The sequence below is a fragment of the Salvelinus namaycush genome, chromosome 35 (genome assembly GCF_016432855.1).
Source record: "Salvelinus namaycush isolate Seneca chromosome 35, SaNama_1.0, whole genome shotgun sequence".
NCBI lineage: Eukaryota > Metazoa > Chordata > Actinopteri > Salmoniformes > Salmonidae > Salvelinus > Salvelinus namaycush.
This window is the reverse complement of record NC_052341.1, coordinates 6,034,540-6,055,157: the sequence shown is the minus strand read 5'-3', so window position 1 is coordinate 6,055,157 and position 20,618 is coordinate 6,034,540. Positions and strand designations below refer to the sequence as shown.

The 20,618-nt window shown below is 47.0% G+C and overlaps 1 protein-coding gene across 1 annotated transcript; it reads right to left on the bottom strand.

Annotated features, from left to right (window-relative positions):
• Positions 1-1,109: 1,109 nt before the first annotated feature.
• LOC120029511 (aspartate aminotransferase, cytoplasmic-like) lies at positions 1,110-15,009 on the bottom strand. Its single transcript, XM_038974766.1, has 9 exons — positions 14,749-15,009; positions 8,555-8,736; positions 8,111-8,234; positions 6,618-6,730; positions 6,258-6,362; positions 5,975-6,125; positions 5,617-5,782; positions 3,550-3,692; positions 1,110-1,437 (listed from the first exon to the last, which is right to left on the bottom strand). Exons 1-9 carry the CDS (start codon positions 14,855-14,857, stop codon positions 1,298-1,300), a joined length of 1,233 nt encoding a protein of 410 aa, XP_038830694.1. The 5' UTR covers positions 14,858-15,009; the 3' UTR covers positions 1,110-1,297.
• Between the last annotated feature and the right edge of the window lie 5,609 nt (positions 15,010-20,618).

Below are 20,618 nucleotides of genomic sequence, written 5' to 3'. Positions count from 1 at the left end.
AATACTAATCACATTGTAATGTTAATAAAATGATTAAGCAATGGAAGATCATCATCACCAGCACTGCTGGAGCTAGTCTAATACACCCAGATACACTTGGCCTGTGTCTCAATAGTTTAAACACTACAGCTTATTTTCCATATCTCCTTTCCTTGTGTCCTTCCCTCCATGATCACTGATCTGGCTGAACATGACAGGTGGAAGAAACATCAGTTACAATGAAGGAGATGAGGAAAGGAAGCCATTGCAAAGTGTCGAGAGACACCCAGTCAGAGCCTTATTGTGGAACCACACAGCATCTACAATGTCCTGACACAGACTGCTTATTCATGACACCACTGAACACAAACACCCAAAAGAAAATGACACACATCTCTCCACTGCAAACAGTAGTGATGAAGACACACAGTGATGACAAACACACACAGAGCCACAGACAAATTATTTACACTTCTCTTTAACTGTTACACTGCCTTGTGCATTAGTTTAAGGGTTAAAATAGAATATATCTGTAGACAGGCAGTGACATCAGCTCAGCGTACTGTGGTGCGCTGGGAGTTAGGAAGGGGGTTTCTGTGTGTTTGGTCTAACACCGGGGTGGGCAAACTTTTTGGCTCGAGGGCCACATTGGGATTTTGAAATTCAACGGAGGGACGCATTTTTTGGGGGACCAATTGTTTATTAAAATCAATTTGCGGGGGCCTCCCGAGTGATGTAGCAGTCTAATGCACTGCGTCGCAGTGCTTGAGGCGCCACTACAGACCCGGGTTCAATCCCAGGCTGTGTCACAGCTGGCAGTGACTGGGAGACCCATGAGGCAGTGCACAATTGGCCCAGCATCGTCCGGGTTAGGAGAGGGTTTGGCAGGCCGAGATTTCTTTGTCCCATTGCGCACTAGCGACTCGTTTGGCAGGCCAGGCGCATGCGCGCTGACACTGTCGCCAGGTGTTCAGTGTTTCTTCCGACACATTAGTGCGGCTGGCTTCTGGGTTAAGCGGGCATTGTGTCAAGAAGCAGTGCAGCTTGGCTGGGTCGGGTCGTGTTTCGGAGGACGCACGGCCCTCGAACTGCCTCTCCCGAGTCCGTACGGAAGTTTCAGCGATGGGACAAGACTATAACTACCAATTGGATGCCATGAAATTGGGGAGGGAAAAAAAGGTATTAAAAAAAATCTATTTTTTGTAAATGTCTCGCGGGCCGGATGTGGCCCGTACTTTGCTCCCCCGTGGTCTAATACATTATACACACACACTGCTGGTGGTGGACGAGTGGGCAGTGCTAAGGGTATTGTAATCTTCTACTGGACATTGACAACAGTCTCGTGGATAGACTTGGCCACATAGTCGATGTTCTTAGTGGTCAGACCACACATGTTGATACGACCGCTGGCCATTAGGTAGATACTCCTCTCCTTGATCATGTACTCCACTTGTTTAGCTGGAGAGAGACAAAATATTAAAAAGGTATGAACAAATCAAATGGTATTTATCAAATGCTTTATAAACAACAGGTGTAGACTAGCAGGGCCCTTCCCAACAATACAGAGAGAAAAAAGAGAAATAATAGAACAATAATAGCACAAGGAATAAATACACAATGAGTCAATTATAACTTGGCTATATACACGGGGTACCAGTACAGAGTCAATGATAACTTGGCTATATACACAGGGTACCAGTACAGAGTCAATGATAACTTGGCTATATACACAGGGTACCAGTACAGAGTCAATGATAACTTGGCTATATACACGGGGTACCAGTACAGAGTCAATGATAACTTGGCTATATACACAGGGTACCAGTACAGAGTCAATGATAACTTGGCTATATACACGGGGTACCAGTACAGAGTCAATGATAACTTGGCTATATACACAGGGTACCAGTACAGAGTCAATGATAACTTGGCTATATACACAGGGTACCAGTACAGAGTCAATGATAACTTGGCTATATACACAGGGTACCAGTACAGAGTCAATGATAACTTGGCTATATACACAGGGCACCAGTACAGAGTCTATGTGCAGGGGTACGAGGTAATTAAGGTAGATATGTACAGTACCAGACAAAAGACTGGACACACCTACTCATTCCAGGGTTTTTCTTTATTTTTACTATTTTCTACATTGTAGAATAATAGTGAAGACATCAAAACTATGAAATAACACATATGGAATCATGTAGTAACCAAAGAAGTGTTTAATCAAAATATATTTAACATTTGAGATTCTTCAAAGTAGCCACCCTTTGCCTTGATGACAGCTTTGCACACTCTTGGCATTCTCAACCAGCTTCATGAGGTACACACCTGGAATACATTTCAATTAACAGGTGTGCCATGTTAAAAGTTAATTTCTTTCCTTCTTAATGCGTTTTAGCCAATCAGTTGTGTTGTGACAAGTAGGGGTGGTATACAGAAGATGGTCTTTTACCAAATAGGGCTAAGTCCATATTATGGACTTTCTTCAAGTGTAGTTGCAAAAACAATCAAGCGCTATGATGAAACTGGCTCTCATGAGGACCGTCACAAAAAAGGAAGACCCAGAGTTACCTCTGCTGCAGAGGATACGTTTATTAGAGTTACCAGCCTCAGAAATTGGAGTCCAAATAAATGCTTCACAGAGTTCAAATAACAGACATCAACATCAACTGTTCAGAGGAGACTGGGTGAATCAGGCCTTCATGGTTGAATTTCTGCAAAGAAACCACTACTAAAAGGACACCAATAATAAGAAGAGACTTGTTTGGGCCAAGAAACACGAGCAATGGACATTAGACCGGTGGAAATCTGTCTTTTGGTCTGATGAGTCCAAATTTGAGATTTTTGGTTCTAACCGCCGTGTCTTTGTGAGATCAGAATAGGTGAACGGATCATCTCCGCATGTGTGGTTCCGACCGTGAAGCATGGAGGAGGTGGTGTGATGGTGCTTTGCTGGTGACACTGTCTGTGATGCATTTAGAATTCAAGGCACACTTAACCAGCATGGCTACAACAGCATTCTGCAGCGATATGCCATCCCATCTGGTTTGCGCTTAGTGAGACTATAATTTGTTTTTCAACAGAACAATGAACCAAAACACCTCCAGGCTGTGTAAGGGCTATTTGACAAAGAAGGAGAATGATGGAGTGCTGCATCAGATGACCTGGCCTCCACAATCACCCAACCTCAACCCAATTGAGATGGTTTGGGATGAGTTGGACCGCAGAGTGAAGGAAAAGCAGTCAACAAGTGCTCAACATATGTGGGAACTCCTTCAAGACTGCTGGAAAATTATTCCAGATGAAGCTGGTTGAGAGAATGCCAAGAGTGTACAAAGCTGTCATCAAGGCAAAGGGTGGCTATTTGGAAGAATCTAAAATGTATTTTGATTTGTTTAACACATTTTTTGTTTACTATATGAATCCATATGTATGAACAAACTTTTGACTGGTACTGTACATATAGGTAGGGAAAAAGTCACCAGGCAACAGGACAGATATTAAACAGTAACAGCAGCGTATGTGATGAGACAGAAAGGTGTGTACGTGTGCGCGTGTACTCACGGTTGAGGCCAGTGAAGCTGAACATGCCGATCTGCTGTGTGATGTGGCCCCATGTTCCTGGTGTTCCCAGAGCCTGCAGTTTAGCCTGGAGTGAAGCCCTCATCGACAACACACGGTCTGCCATGGTCTTCACATTATCCTTCCTGCAGCAGGGAGAGGGGGGGAGGGATAGAGGTGGAGAGAAGGAAGATGGAGGGAGAGAAAGAGGAAGGGATGAGAGAACGAGCGAGCGAGAGAGAGGGGGATGAAGAGAGGATATACACTGCTCAAAAAAATAAAGGGAACACTTAAACAACACAATGTAACTCCAAGTCAATCACACTTCTGTGAAATCAAACTGTCCACTTAGGAAGCAACACTGATTGACAATAAATTTCACATGCTGTTGTGCAAATGGAATAGACAAAAGGTGGAAATTATAGGCAATTAGCAAGACACCCCCAATAAAGGAGTGATTCTGCAGGTGGTGACCACAGACCACTTCTCAGTTCCTATGCTTCCTGGCTGATGTTTTGGTCACTTTTGAATGCTGGCGGTGCTCTCACTCGAGTGGTAGCATGAGACGGAGTCTACAACCCACACAAGTGGCTCAGGTAGTGCAGCTCATCCAGGATGGCACATCAATGCGAGCTGTGGCAAGAAGGTTTGCTGTGTCTGTCAGCGTAGTGTCCAGAGCATGGAGGCGCTACCAGGAGACAGGCCAGTACATCAGGAGACGTGGAGGAGGCCGTAGGAGGGCAACAACCCAGCAGCAGGACCGTTACCTCCGCCTTTGTGCAAGGAGGGGCACTGCCAGAGCCCTGCAAAATGACCTCCAGCAGGCCACAAATGTGCATGTGTCAGCATATGGTCTCACAAGGGCTCTGAGGATCTCATCTCGGTACCTAATGGCAGTCAGGCTACCTCTGGCGAGCACATGGAGGGCTGTGCGGCCCCACAAAGAAATGCCACCCCACACCATGACTGACCCACCGCCAAACCGGTCATGCTGGAGGATGTTGCAGGCAGCAGAACGTTCTCCACGGCGTCTCCAGACTCTGTCACGTCTGTCACATGTGCTCAGTGTGAACCTGTTTAATCTGTGAAGAGCACAGGGCGCCAGTGGCGAATTTGCCAATCTTGGTGTTCTCTGGCAAATGCCAAACGTCCTGCACGGTGTTGGGCTGTAAGCACAACCCCCACCTGTGGACGTCGGGCCCTCATACCACCCTCATGGAGTCTGTTTCTGACCGTTTGAGCAGACACATGCACATTTGTGGCCTGCTGGAGGTCATTTTGCAGGGCTCTGGCAGTGCCCCTCCTTGCACAAAGGCGGAGGTAGCGGTCCTGCTGTTGGGTTGTTGCCCTCCTACGGCCTCCTCCACGTCTCCTAATGTACTGGCCTGTCTCCTGGTAGCGCCTCCATGCTCTGGACACTACGCTGACAGACACAGCAAACCTTCTTGCCACAGTTCGCATTGATGTGCCATCCTGGATGAGCTGCACTACCTGAGCCACTTGTGTGGGTTGTAGACTCCGTCTCATGCTACCACTAGAGTGAGAGCACCGCCAGCATTCAAAAGTGACCAAAACATCAGCCAGGAAGCATAGGAACTGAGAAGTGGTCTGTGGTCACCACCTGCAGAATCACTCCTTTATTGGGGGTGTCTTGCTAATTGCCTATAATTTCCACCTTTTGTCTATTCCATTTGCACAACAGCATGTGAAATGTATTGTCAATCAGTGTTGCTTCCTAAGTGGACAGTTTGATTTCACAGAAGTGTGATTGACTTGGAGTTACATTGTGTTGTTTAAGTGTTCCCTTTATTTTTTTGAGCAGTGTATTTCAATTACAGGAGGTTCCTGAGGGGAGGATGCCTCGTAGTAGTGTCTGGAATGGCATCAAACAGGTGGAAACCATGTGTTTGACGTGTTCAATACCAATCCATTGATTTTCTTCCAGCCATTACTCTGAGCCCGTCCTCCCCAACTAAGGTTCCCCCGGCCGCCTGTGATTTCAACGTTTTGAACACTCATGTAGAACTGTTGGGAGTGCATACACTACTTTGGACCTGTGTGTGTCCCCACCATTCAGCGAAGAGTTCAGCTGTGTTGAGTGTGATGGCGACTAGCCTGGCACCCTGGGAGGGAGGGTTGGACCAGGTTACCCTGACAATCTTCTCCATCTGAGACAGAACCCTCCTTACGTTGTCAGCATCACGAGCTACGATGGTCAGGTTCCCCACACGTTCATCTGACAGGAGACAGAATCTTCATTTCGGGTCTCTGCAGTTTACAGATTGCATTATGTAGAATGAAATGTGAAACATGAGAGGTGAGAGTAGGAATACCTACTGTAGTATGGTTTCATTTATGTTTCCCTGCATCTTACTGGGTGTGTGTGTGTGTGTGTGGAGGGGGAGGGGGGGGGGTCTGTCTGTCTCACTGTAAAGGCCAAAGTTCTTGGAGAAGGACTGGGCACAGAACATCTCAAAGCCCTGGGTGACAAAGTAGCGCACGGCCCAGGCATCCTTATCCAGACAGCCTGATGCAAAGCCCTGGTACGCAGAGTCAAAGAACACAAACAGCTTCCTCCTCTGGAGAGGGAGAGAGAAAAGAAAAAGGACAAAGATAAAACATCTTCAGAAATAAGAAAAGATGTCATGCCAAAAAAAAACAACGTATTTTCATATAATAACGTGTACACACACACAAACACACAGTCTTACCTTCATGACCTCAGCCACCTGCATCCACTCTACGTGTGTAGGGTCTGTGCCGGTGGGGTTGTGGGCACAAGCGTGCAAAACGAAGATGGAATGCTTTGGTGCAGTCTGGGACCGGGGTCAAAGGTCAGTGTTAAACTACAGGACAGCCAAATGACAGAGTCCTGGGCGCTGATACAGGAAGTTGGTATCGTTAAAGCTAAACATATCATCTTTTCAACAGTGTGTAAAAAGCTAATTTACTTTCAAGGTAGACATGACCATTTCTGATATTAAATATTCACTATTGTGAGGTCAACTCAGAGTTCGGGAGCCAGTCTGGTCTCCATGTCAACACCACCTGATCAGAGGTCAGCGGCTCACCTCCAGGTCACCTAGGAAACCGGCCAGATCCAGTCCCCGCTTCTCTGCGTCCCAGTACTTATAGGGACGGACGTCCTCGAACCCAGCGTTGGCAAACACAGAGTTGTGGTTTTCTAGAAACAAACAGTAGAGCAGGTTTTACAACACTCTGCCTTTTCCCTAATAGAGAATTATTTTCCAAATCATGTCTTTTGAGGCCTCCTTTGTAACATTAGCTGAAATTATTTGATGGCTCTATTACAGAGCCATGAACCAACATAAAAAGTAACATGCTGTATTTGTAAATCACCTACTAATTAAATATTAAGAGGACAACTCAGCAGTATAAGTTCCAGATAACATATCAAGGCCTCCCGAGTGGTGCAGCGGTCTAAGGCACTGCATCGCAGTGCTAGAGGCGTCCCTACACACCCGGGTTTATTCCCAGGCTGTGTTGCAGCCGGCCACGGCCGGGAGACCCATGAGGCAGCGCACAATTGGCCAAGCGTCGTCTGGGTTAGAGGAGGGTTTGGCCGGCCCGGAATGTTCTTGTCCCATCGTGCTCTAGCGACTCCTTGTGGCGGGCTGGGCGCATGCACGCTGACGTCGGTCATCAGCTGTACGGTGTTTCCTCCAACACATTGGTGTGGCTGGCTTCCGGGTTAAGCAAGCAGTGTGTCAAGAAGCAGTGCGGCTTGGCGGGGTTGTTTTTCGGAGGACGCGTGGCTCTCGACAAAAAGATAAATAATAATAGAATAAAACAAAGAATAAATACACAATGAGTAACAATAACTTGGCTAGTCACTGACCTCCTCCCTGTAGGCTGTCTCATCAGCAAACTTAATGATGGTGTTGTGTAGTCACGCAGTTGTGGGTGAACAAGGAGTATAGGAGGGGACTAAGCACACACCCCTAAGGGGCTCCCGTGTTAAGGGTCAGAGTGGCAGATTTGTTGTTGCCAGGGTGTCTGGATGATGGTGTTGATGTGAGCCATGACCAGCCTTTCAAAGCATTTCATGGATACAGATGTGAGTGCTACGGGACGATAGTCATTTAGACAGGTTACTTTGGCGTTCTTGGGCACAGGAACTATGGTGGCCTGCTTGAAACATGTAGGTATTTCAGGCTGGGTCAGAGAGAGGTTGAAAATGTCACTGAAGACATTTGCCAGTTGGTCAGCGCATGTTCTGAATACGCATCCTGGCCCTGCGGTCTTGTGAATGTTAACCTATTTTAAGGTCTTACTCACATCAGCTACGGAGAGAAAGATCACACCATCGTTCGGGAACAGCTGGTGCTCTCATGCATGGTTCAGTGTTGGAATTTAGCTCTTCTGGTAGGCTCTAGTCACTGGGAAGCTGGTGGCTGGGTTTCCCTTTGTAATCTGTGATAGTTTGCGCGCCCTGCCACGTCATATCTGTCTGATTATACAATTCCGGATCAACCGTACGAGCAGAGATGTAGACAGCTGTTTAAGTTTTGACGTTCCGGTGTGTGCGTGTGTGCGTGCCTACCCCAGGTTGGCGCTGAGACGTAGACAGGTGTTTTCATGTTGTCATTCCCATTGTACCAGCGTCTGAGAAACTCAGCCCCCATTTTCAGAGCACCTGTACCCCCCAGACATTGCACCGCTCCCACCTGACAGAGAGAGAGAGACAGACAGACATACAGAATGAGAGTGAGAGAGAGAGAGAGAGAGAGAGAGAGGAGGATAGGGAGAGAAGAGCGGGAAAGAGTGAGAGAGAGCGATAGGGAGAGGTGAGAGAGAGGGGGATAGGGAGAGAGAGCGACAGAGACCGAGGGGGTGGAGAGACACTAGATAAGTGACTTAATAACTGCTTAACAGCAATGTAGCTCACCAGTACTAATTTAAATGCAAATTCAGCTCAATATACAGTATGTATGATCGAGCACACACACAACACAACCCACCAACACAAACTCATAAACCACCCTACCCTGTTCTCCTGGATGGCAGGGCTGTCTTCTCCCAGGGCGATCTTGGATGCAGACGACCTAAACTCAGGCAGACCCAGGATGGGCAGGTACTCATGGTTCAGACTGTTGTCTGCTACGATGATCTTCTCCACCTTCTTAACCACGGGCAGCACCCAGGGCTGGCCCTCATCTGTCCTGTAGGCTGGAGGGGAGAGACAGGCTAGCTATAGCGGCTGAGGAGGGATACAGTGTTTCCAATATATGGGCCTAATATAGCCTACTAGCCAAGTGTTTTTAGTAGAGTTGTGTTTACTTTATGTTGTACATTTTGCAGTAGCCCAACTCTGGCCCCAGGGCTTTCTCTGCAGCTGGCATTACTGCCATGTTGAGCAACCCACCCAGGAGGAGAATTACTGCCCTGTTGAGCAACCCACCCAGGAGGAGAATTACTGCCCTGGTGAGAAACCCACTCAGGAGGGGCATTACTGCCCTGGTGAGAAACCCACTCAGGAGGGGCATTACTGCCCTGGTGAGAAACCCACTCAGGAGGAGAATTACTGCCCTGGTGAGAAACCCACCCAGGAGGAAAATTACTGCCCTGTTGAGCAACCCACCCAGGAGGGGCATTACTGCCCTGGTGAGAAACCCACTCAGGAGGGGCATTACTGCCCTGGTGAGAAACCCACCCAGGAGGAGAATTACTGCCCTGGTGAGAAACCCACTCAGGAGGGGCATTACTGCCCTGGTGAGAAACCCACTCAGGAGGAGAATTACTGCCCTGGTGAGAAACCCACCCAGGAGGGGCATTACTGCCCTGGTGAGAAACCCACCCAGGAGGGGCATTACTGCCCTGGTGAAAAACCCACCCAGGAGGGGCATTACTGCCCTGGTGAAAAACCCACCCAGGAGGAGCATTACTGCCCTGGTGAGAAACCCACCCAGGAGGAGCATTACTGCCCTGGTGAGAAACCCACTCAGGAGGAGCATTACTGCCCTGGTGAGAAACCCACTCAGGAGGAGCATTACTGCCCTGGTGAGAAACCCACTCAGGAGGAGCATTACTGCCCTGGTGAGAAACCCACTCAGGAGGGGCATTACTGCCCTGGTGAGAAACTACTGCCCTAGTGAGAAACCCACTCAGGAGGGGCATTACTGCCCTGGTGAGAAACCCACTCAGGAGGAGCATTACTGCCCTGGTGAGAAACCCACTCAGGAGGAGCATTACTGCCCTGGTGAGAAACCCACTCAGGAGGAGAATTACTGCCCTGGTGAGAAACCCACTCAGGAGGAGAATTACTGCCCTGGTGAGAAACCCACTCAGGAGGAGCATTACTGCCCTGGTGAGAAACCCACTCAGGATGGGCATTACTGCCCTGGTGAGAAACTACTGCCCTAGTGAGAAACCCACTCAGGAGGGGCATTACTGCCCTGGTGTGAAACTACTGCCCTGGTGAGAAACCCACTCAGGAGGAGCATTACTTGCCAATTGAGAAACCCACTCAGGAGGAGCATTACTGCCCTGGTGTGAAACTATTGCCCTGTTGAGAAACCCACTCAGGAGGGGCATTACTGCCCTGGTGAGAAACCCACCCAGGAGGGGCATTACTGCCCTGGTGAGAAACCCACCCAGGAGGGGCATTACTGCCCTGGTGAGAAACCCACCCAGGAGGGGCATTACTGCCCTGGTGAGAAACCCACTCAGGAGGAGCATTACTGCCCTGGTGAGAAACCCACTCAGGAGGAGCATTACTGCCCTGGTGAGAAACCCACTCAGGAGGGGCATTACTGCCCTGGTGAGAAACTACTGCCCTAGTGAGAAACCCACTCAGGAGGGGCATTACTGCCCTGGTGTGAAACTACTGCCCTAGTGAGAAACCCACTCAGGAGGGGCATTACTGCCCTGGTGAGAAACTACTGCCCTAGTGAGAAACCCACTCAGGAGGAGCATTACTGCCCTGGTGTGAAACTACTGCCCTAGTGAGAAACCCACTCAGGAGGAGCATTACTTGCCAATTGAGAAACCCACTCAGGAGGAGCATTACTGCCCTGGTGAGACACCCACTCAGGAGGAGAAAACTGCCCTGTTGAGAAACCCACTCAGGAGTGGCATTACTGCCCTGGTGAGAAACCCACTCAGGAGGAGCATTACTGCCCTGGTGAGAAACCCACTCAGGAGGGGCATTACTGCCCTGGTGAGAAACCCACCCAGGAGGGGCATTACTGCCCTGGTGAGAAACCCACCCAGGAGGGGCATTACTGCCCTGGTGAGAAACCCACTCAGGAGGAGAATTACTGCCCTAGTGAGAAACCCACTCAGGAGGAGCATTACTTGCCAATTGAGAAACCCACTCAGGAGGAGCATTACTGCCCTGGTGAGACACCCACTCAGGAGGAGAAAACTGCCCTGTTGAGAAACCCACTCAGGAGTGGCATTACTGCCCTGGTGAGAAACCCACCCAGGAGGGGCATTACTGCCCTGGTGAGAAACCCACCCAGGAGGGGCATTACTGCCCTGGTGAGAAACCCACCCAGGAGGGGCATTACTGCCCTGGTGAGAAACCCACTCAGGAGGAGAATTACTGCCCTGGTGAGAAACCCACTCAGGAGGGGCATTACTGCCCTGGTGAGAAACCCACCCAGGAGGGGCATTACTGCCCTGGTGAGAAACCCACCCAGGAGGGGCATTACTGCCCTGGTGAGAAACCCACTCAGGAGGAGAATTACTGCCCTGGTGAGAAACCCACTCAGGAGGGGCATTACTGCCCTGGTGAGAAACCCACCCAGGAGGGGCATTACTGCCCTGGTGAGAAACCCACCCAGGAGGGGCATTACTGCCCTGGTGAGAAACCCACCCAGGAGGGGCATTACTGCCCTGGTGAGAAACCCACCCAGGAGGGGCATTACTGCCCTGGTGAGAAACCCACCCAGGAGGGGCATTACTGCCCTGGTGAGAAACCCACCCAGGAGGGGCATTACTGCCCTGGTGAGAAACCCACCCAGGAGGGGCATTACTGCCCTGGTGAGAAACCCACTCAGGAGGGGCATTACTGCCCTGGTGAGAAACCCACCCAGGAGGAGCATTACTGCCCTGGTGAGAAACCCACTCAGGAGGAGCATTACTGCCCTGGTGAGAAACCCACTCAGGAGGAGCATTACTGCCCTGGTGAGAAACCCACTCAGGAGGGGATGGTGCCAATGAACAGCAGCCCCTGACAACCTGAAGGGAGTTTGAACACAGATGTCACAAATACACTCTACTACACTAGAAGTATTACTGCTCTGCAAGATCCAAGTAGACTGATTGGTAATTAGGCCTACCTTAGGTCTCTCCCTACCTTAGGTCTCTCCCTACCTTAGGTCTCTCCCTACCTTAGGTCTCTCCCTACCTTAGGTCTCTCCCTACCTTAGGTCTCTCCCTACCTTAGGTCTCTCCCTACCTTAGGTCTCTCCCTACCTTAGGTCTCTGGCGGGCAACTTCATGTGTATTTTTGACTGTTAATTGTATGATATTGTTTAACTTATGTGTGTTATACGTGCTGCACTCGCTCCCTGACAGGTCGTCATTGTAAATAACAATTTGTTTCCTAATTGACTTACCTGTATAAATAAAGGTGAAATAAAATTCCAACTTTGCAAAGGTTTGTTTCAGTGGTTTTATCGGATCAGGATACAACCCGATACAAATGTCAGACTACAGCCATGCACTTTCCCCTGCGGTCCTAAACTCCACCCAGCCACCATTGATAAGACAGCAACACTAGTAACTTACTCTGCGTGAACAGTGTTATTGAGCTAATGAGGACAGGGCACTCCTGTATTTATCTGCTCACTTACTGACTGCAATAGTCTGTAGACATACTTCCATTCACATCCACTTTCTAACAGAGCACGAGGCCTAACTGTATCATTTGTGACTGAAGTTGAAGAGACAACAGATATTTTCCTAAGTGGACATGGGTCCATCTCCTCTATTGGGGCGGCAGGTAGCCTAGTGGTTAGAGCGTTGGACTAGTAACCGAAAGGTTGTAAGATCAAATCCCCGAGCTGACAAGGTGCAATCTGTCGTTCTGCCCCTGAACAAAGTACCCACTGTTCCTAGGCCGTCATTGAAAATAAGAATTTGTTCTTAACTGACTTGCCTAGTAAAATAAAAAAATATCTGAGCATGCTAACACATGGTGTAGCTAGGTTATCTAGGCTATTTTCAGCCACAGTGTTAGCCTACTACAGGAAGGGATTACTTAAGCAATAATGCCTGAGAACCCAGGAACTCCACATGTAGTGCAATGCTAATCCTGTAGTCCTGAGAGGCCAAGCAAGCAGTCAGTCACAGGCAACACCAGGACTTCAGCCTTTTGGCCTCTGTGCTGCAGTGTTATATATTAACAGCACTCCACAAGATCCAGTAAGAAGAGCAGTGGCTCCGTTCCACCCAGAACTGTATTCTAGCTAGTGTTCTCATAGGATCAGCGTAGAGAGCGTGAATGGGAGTGAATTGCTCTATGACCACGGTCCATTGATCTAGCTACAACTGATATGACCATGACTCATTTATCTCCATCAACAACTACCGGCCTGTTCCAGTCTGTTCCTAAGGCACTGACAGAGCTACTTCCTTGGATGACTGCCAACTACAGGTTATAGACCTTGCTATGCTATCTGTGCCGACCACCCCCGTCTCAGTTCCCAGTATCTATGCTGCAATAGTCTATGTGCCAGGGGGCTAGGGTCAGTCTGGTGTCCTGTGTGACCTTAGGTATGCTCCCGCTAATTCGCCTCTCTTTCTTTCTCCCTCCCCCCTCCCGGAGGACCTGAGCCATAGAACCATGTCTCAAGACTACCTGGCCTGACGACTCCTGGCTGTCCCCGTCCCCAGTCCACCTGGCCGTGCTGCTGATCCAGTTTCTGAAGTTCTGCCTGCAGCTATGGAACCCTGACCTGTTCACCGGACGTGCTACCTTGTCCTGGACCTGCTATCTCGACCTCTGAATGTTCAGCTATGAAAAGTCGACTGACATTAACTACTGAGGTGCTGACCTGTTGCACCCTCTATAACTACTGACTATTATTTGACACTGCTGGTCATCAATGAACGTTCAAACATCTTGAAGAACGACCTGGCCTTAATGGCCATGTACTCTTATAATCTACAACTGGCACAGCCAGATGAGGACCGGCCACCTCTAAGAGCCTGGTTCCTCTCTAGGTTTCTTCCTAGGATCCTAGCTGTCTCGGGAGTTTTTCCTAGCAACTGTGCTTCTACATCTGCATCGGTTGCCCTTTGGTGTTTCAAGTACTTTGTGACTACTGCTGATGTAAAAAGGGCTTTATAAAATAAATGTGATTGAAATTTGACAGTAGATTCTGCACAATCAATCAGCAGAGCAAGCAAGGACACCATGCATGTCATGTCCAGCCTGAGTTCATCCTTACCTTCTCCCTACTTTGAAGAAGTATGCTAGCCTAATCACTGATCTGGATAACATGATTGATTGGATAGGTGAAAAGGTTTCACCACATAGAACAGATCCAGTCATGTCACAGGAAGGGATGAGGGATGATGCATTCTGTCACATTTTTTCAAACAGGGCCCAGCACCACAGCAAACATTTTATTTATTTTTTATTTAACCAGGCATGTCAGTTAAAAACAAATTCTTATTTACAATGACGGCCTACACCGGCCAAACCCTAACGACACTGGGCCAATTGCGCGCCGCCCTATGGGAACTCCCAATCACAGCCGGTTGTTATACAGCCTGGTTTCGAACCTGTCTGTAGTGACGCCTCTAGCACTGAGATGCAGTGCCTTAGACCGCTAGACAACTCGGGAGGTCTTTCGGGTAAGGCAGCTGTCAATGATCACGTTAGGCTGCGTTTCATTTTATTATGGCGGTTTGATCGCGGGGGAGGCACTAGTAATGTCTGCAGTTTTCGGTTTGGCTATTTGTTTGAAGTGTATTAGTCTATAAATAAAACTCTTTTCCAAAATTCGTAATCTCTCCCATGTCTTATTCGACTAGTAGTTGTTCTGAAATGTGTATTACTTGCCTACATTTTACTCCCTACTCTGTTTTAATATAACACACATACATTCATTATTAATTTCGGTTGCCTATTCTGACGTGAAGTTCGTTCTACAGAAAGTATTTAACTCTAGTGACAAAATTTAAGAAATTAGAAAGAGGGACTGGTCATATTATCATATTTCTTACCTCCAACTCCGAGGTTCACCTTCATGGGGTTCGGGTCATCTTTGAAATCATTCGACAGTTTGAAGACCGCCACTGGGATGGCTTGAGGAACCTCACCGAATAATGACATGATGATGAATATTACCGAGGCGGAATGTTAGCTAAAACGGCAAAACAACCGGGGACAAACCGCTGTTCAGTCTAATGGACGAGGTAGGAAAATAATTTCACCTTCAACTTGGATGGATTTGGTCAGTGGAAAATGGGTGTGAGAGATTTGACCAATAGAAATCGAAAGCAACCAGCTGACTAAAAAATCAGACAATCCTAGCGACGATTGAAAAGGGGGAAATAATGTGACGTGGTTGACAGTTTGTGCCAATGACTAAACATTATTGGAGATTGACACGTTCATATGCAAATCTCGGTCACTGAATATGAATATGAATAAACGGGTTTAACGATGTTTTGGTTTTTCCTTCAAAAAGGAGGGGATTCGATTAATACCCCGGGCATGACCCAGTGACAGTGTTAGCGTTCGATTTGGAACCGTGAGCAATGTACCCAGTTTTGGCCCATTAAAAACAAAGTAATTAATAGGATTCTGTGTTTTCATATGTAAAAGTGAATTATTTTCTGACAAAAATGCCTTGATACTGGCATCGTCCGGTCACATGACGGGCCATAGACCAGTTCAACCCGGGGCAGTTTAATCGATTCCCTTCAATGTACAAACCTCTAGGAAATAACTACAATGTTATTGCATGGTTATGTAAAAACATTTATTTCTAAGAGGTTTCTACATTTTTGCAGGGAAATACAATGCCTCATAACATCCACTGTAGATAAAGGTGTTCTGGTGTTCTCTTCACAAACAGGCACCCGAATGAACCTGTTAATTCGCAATTGAATCAAAACGATTTGTGTCGTATTCCTCTGCTCAGGCGTTGCATGCATCAATCAGTGGTTGCGTGCCACGTAATCGACGATGCCGTGATATGCCGTGATACGTAAAATGCCTGTCTAGGCGTTGTAAGATCTGAGCAGGGGAACACGACCTCTGCTACGCTATGTCAAAATGTAACGTCACACACCCCAACCTTTTGAAATCACTTCTCTATCTATCCACAAGGTAGCACTCTAAGCTTGTTATTCGTGATCCACCATGATTTCTGCCATGGGCCACAGATCAGCCTCTCTTTATACTATATGTTGTCCAAGGGACATCATACCTTGGTCAAGGAACACAACATTGACCATAGATCAGTGTTTAAGGGCAACTTCTTCAACAGAGAAACATAATACGTTTTTTTGTTTCTTCCTCATTCGACCAAGTACCACCTTCACTGAACTATAAGCTTTAAGTGCAGGTAGACTACTGTAGTACACTAAAAAATGATGACACATTATGGCTCCATTGACAGGTTTATAATCCCTGTGTCAACTCTGTTTGAATGCAAACATGCCAATGCAGATTTGAATCCAACCAAGACAGTGTTGATTCCAGAGCAGTATTTGTTCATGTGTGTGGACACGTGTGTGTGTGTGTGTGTGTGTGTGTGTGTGTGTGTGTGTGTGTGTGTGTGTGTGTGTGTGTGTGTGTGTGTGTGTGTGTGTGTGTGTGTGTGTGTGTGTGTGTGTGTGTGTGTGTGTGTGTGTACTCTCTCCCTCAGCTGTCTGTCTGAGGTGAAGTGGTTGATAAATGAAGGCCACTTTACTCTGCTCTGTCATCCCTCTGGTCTCCTGGACTAGAATGGAACATTTCTCAGTTCTCAGTAGAAGAGCCACCATGTGTCATGTTTCAACGCTTCAATACTCTCTCTGTGTCTGCTGTTAGTGGGTTAGTTAAAAGAACATTTTATTGACAGTACTTTTATTACTGGTATCTGGAAGGCTTGTCTGATGGCATACTAACCAACTCACTGTACTGTATAAGGTCATTTACTGTAGCTTACTTAGCATACTGGATTGCATTTGGTTGGGGCCACTAGTGAAAGGCAACATCTGACCCAAAAAGGCTTCTAGGTTTGGGGATTTCTATGGTTTTCACCTCACTTCCCGGGCCAGGTGCAGGGTAACCCCAGTGGGCCTTCCTGCCAGAAGAGGGTCTGGCTTTTTGAAGGCCAGGGTGAACCCCCCCTCCTCAGACAGTAGAGGTTTTCATTCTTTCCGACCAGGTGAGACCAGGTATCAGTGTGTATGTTACCTGTCACTGTCAGGACAGCAATTATAGGATTTGAGCTCCCTGAGCAGAGCAGGCTTCAGGCCTGGGGCCAAGAGGAGCCTGGAAACGACCGAGAAGACAAGGGGGGCCACGGTCTGGGCAATCAGTCCCTCCCCTGTCAGTCACTGGGTGTGTGTGTGTCTGGGTGTGGGCATGGGTGGGTGTGAGTGAGTGAGTGAGTGAGTGAGTGAGTGAGTGAGTGAGTGAGTGAGTGAGTGAGTGAGTGAGTGAGTGAGTGAGTGAGTGAGTGAGTGAGTGAGTGAGTGAGTGAGTGAGTGAGTGAGTGAGTGAGTGAGTGAGTGAGTGAGTGAGTGAGTGGGTGGGTGGGGGGGTGGGTGGGTGGGTGAGTGAGTGATTATGATTGACAGCAGTAGCTTCTGGGGAGACACAGCCATGAGGTGTGTGTGTCACAGAGAGAGATACCAAAGTGCTGTTTTCATTTCTACTCAGTCCAATAACATTTAGAGAAAGAATTATGAAGAAAATATTGTTTGTTTCATAGAGTGATTTTATTTGGGTTTCAGGTTATCAGGGACTGTGTCGGATGTCAGACAATGACACCAAACACTCACACACAAACGTGTGCCCAAACACACACAGCCACAAGCACATTCCACGGGAGGTATAGAACACCACCAGGAGAATACACACACTGCTGAATTCTAGCGGGACCTTCTGGCGTGGCTCACATGTTGCGTTGCCCTGTGTGTCTGTGGGTCTGTGGGTCAGTGATCTGTGTTGAGTGGCTGTCTTTCAGCTTCCCGCACTGTTTGTTTTCCTGAGACAGTGTCATCAATTCTGCAACAAGGGATCAGACACACCAACAACAGAGACACAGGGACCTCCCCTGTATGCAGCGACCCTGAATAATGGTGCGTGTATGCAGTAGCCAGACATGCCTCAGTGTGTGTGGGTGTGTGTGTTCAGTGACGGATGTTGCATCCATGCAGTAGCTAGACGTGTCTTCCCTTCCAAGGCCCATTGATCAAAGGTATGCAAACCTAGTTGTCTACACATTCCGTCACACCTGAGAAATCCCAGACATCACCTCACACATTTACAACACTCCATTTAACATGATTTGCAATGCAAATATAGACCAGGGGATGCTTGTATATTAGAATATATGGAAGTGACTCTGACAAACTTACCACATTGTTGCAATACCTTCAAACCACATTAGATGACAATGGTTTACATAGGATGTTTCCATGTATGTTGTAATACTTTTGAAAGGTTGGGATGGCTTTGAGAGGGATGTTCAATGTAGCATACAGTAATGTTGGCCTGCAAGCCTCTCTTTCTCTCCCTCACTACTTCTATAACTGTCTCTCTTTTTCTCCCTCTCCAACAAATACCCTTCGTAAAAATGTTTTTTACCTGAACTATTGCCTAGGCTTTAGGTCACCAAGTGAACATAGTCTTGTGGAACGCAGGAAACCTGGATTTGAACCCAGTCGGTCACACTAGCCCTGACCTCCACAAGTGGGAAAGTAGTAGGCGTGGATTCCTACTAAATTTACTTCTACAGTAATTGATTGATGTAGTGTTTAGTTTAGCTGACTCTGACTGACCAGACCTGAGCTCAGTATAGCTATGCACCACTGTAACAATAGGAGGAAGTGGTAGGATCATGTCTGCGTTGCTACGTCCATCCTTTGACTGTACGTCTCTATGAATTATATTATATTTGACCTATAACCATGGTCTTTAATTCATCCTTTCGCTCCAAACAGCTCATAATTCAACCTGATCGATTTTAAACAATGAACAATGATGTTAATGCCTCATCGTTGCTGTATTGAAATTTACAGAGAGAGAGAGCACTGCGTGCTTCTCTTCCAGTTCAGTATTTATTTACAGAGTTAAATACTTAAGAATGAGACGTCATGACTTAAAGTAAATAAGCTGTCATAGTAATGGAGCAACACAAGCATTTTCTCAGCAAGATGTTTACCTTGTGTGTGTGTGTGTGTGTGTGTGTGTGTGTGTGTGTGTGTGTGTGTGTGTGTGTGTGCGTGCGTGCGTGCGTGCGTGCGTGCGTGCGTGCGTGCGTGCGTGCGTGCGTGCGTGCGTGCGTGTGTGTGATTCATAACAACCGTGTTTGAGTGCAACCATTGCTATAAACTGTCCTACATGCCTGTGTCCAGATGAACTCAACTCAACCTTTCCAACATGACTGTCCAGACCAGACAGATGTTTTATTGATACAGAAACACAGCAGCAGCAGGCCATAGACTGGGAACCTCTGTCCACACATCCTATGCACACATTTTTACATTTACATTTGAGTCATTTAGCAGACCCTCTTATCCAGAGCGACTTACAGTTAGTGTATTCATCTTACAGTTTTTTTTAATTGCTTTGGTACTATTTTCACAAGTATGTGGTGAATTTTAAAAACTCTTAGCACAAAAATCCAAACTGGCAACACTTGTAATGCAGCCAGTCTTATCTTCAAAACCTTTCATTGTGCTTTAATTTTGTTTCTAGACATCTTTCACCACACAATCATTGATCAAAAATATATGTGTACTATGAAATAAAAGGAGTACATTGATTTAATCACCAAAACACAACATAATTATATATTCTCAATGTAGAATATACAGTGCCTTCGGAAAGTATTCAGACCCCTTGACTTTTTCCACGTTTTGTCAAGTTACAGCCTTATTCTAAAATTGATTAAATAGTTTTTCCCACTCATCAATCTACACACTATATCCCATAATGACACAGCAAAAACAGGTTTTTAGAAATTGTTGCAAATTTATTACAAATAAAAAACTGAAATATCACATTTACTTAAGTATTCAAACCCTTTACTCAGTACTTTGTTGAAGCACCTTTGGCAGCGATTACAGCCTCAAGTCTTCTTGCTTGGCACACCTGTACTTGGAGAGTTTCTCCCATTCTTCTCTGCAGATCCTCTCAAGCTCTGTCAGGTTGGATGGGGAGTGTTGCTGCACAGCTATTTTCAGGTCTCTCCAGAGATGTTCGATCGGGTTCAAGTCCGGGCTCTGGCTGGGCCATTCAAGGACATTCAGAGACTTGTCCTGAAGCCACGCCTGCATTGTTTTGGCTATGTGCTTATGGTCATTGTTCTGTTGGAAGGTAAACCTTCGCCCCAGTCTGAGGTCCTGAGCACTCTGGAGCAGGTTTTCATCAAGGATCTCTCTGTACTTTTCTCCGTTCATCTTTCCTTCAATCCTGACTAGTCTCTCAGTCCCTACCACTGAAAAAAAACACAGCATGATGCTGCCACCACCATGCTTCACCGTAGGGATGGTGCCAGATTTCCTCTAGACGTGATGCTTGGCAGAGAAGTTTTCGCTTTGTCATTTTGGGGTATTGTGTGTAGTTTGATGAGGACTTTTTTCAAATGTAATCTTAGATTTTAGAATAAGGATGTAACATAACTAAATGTGGAAAATGACAAGAGGTCTGAATACTTCTCGAAAGCACTGTACATGTTTAAGCGGTCCTGTATGTAGCTCAGTTCATAAGAGCATTGCATTAGCAACACCAGAGCTGTTTTAAATATGTTATTGGACCATAAACAGATTTGACTCATTAATCTATACAGTCCAAATAATGATGATCCACGCTTCTTTGAAAATATATATAATAATTTATCAAGCCTACAAGCAATACCAGACTCTATTAT

Bases quoted from the DNA above. Each gene is read 5' to 3' on its own strand.
- LOC120029511 (XM_038974766.1), bottom strand. From the start codon at position 14,857: ATGTCATTATTCGGTGAGGTTCCTCAAGCCATCCCAGTGGCGGTCTTC. The intron at 8,737-14,748 runs GTAAGAAATATG...TCTCCCCTCCAG, and splicing joins GGTGAACCTCGGAGTTGGAG to CCTACAGGACAGATGAGGGC. The intron at 3,693-5,616 runs GTGGGGACACAC...TCCCTGCTGCAG, and splicing joins GCTGAACTCTTCGCTGAATG to GAAGGATAATGTGAAGACCA.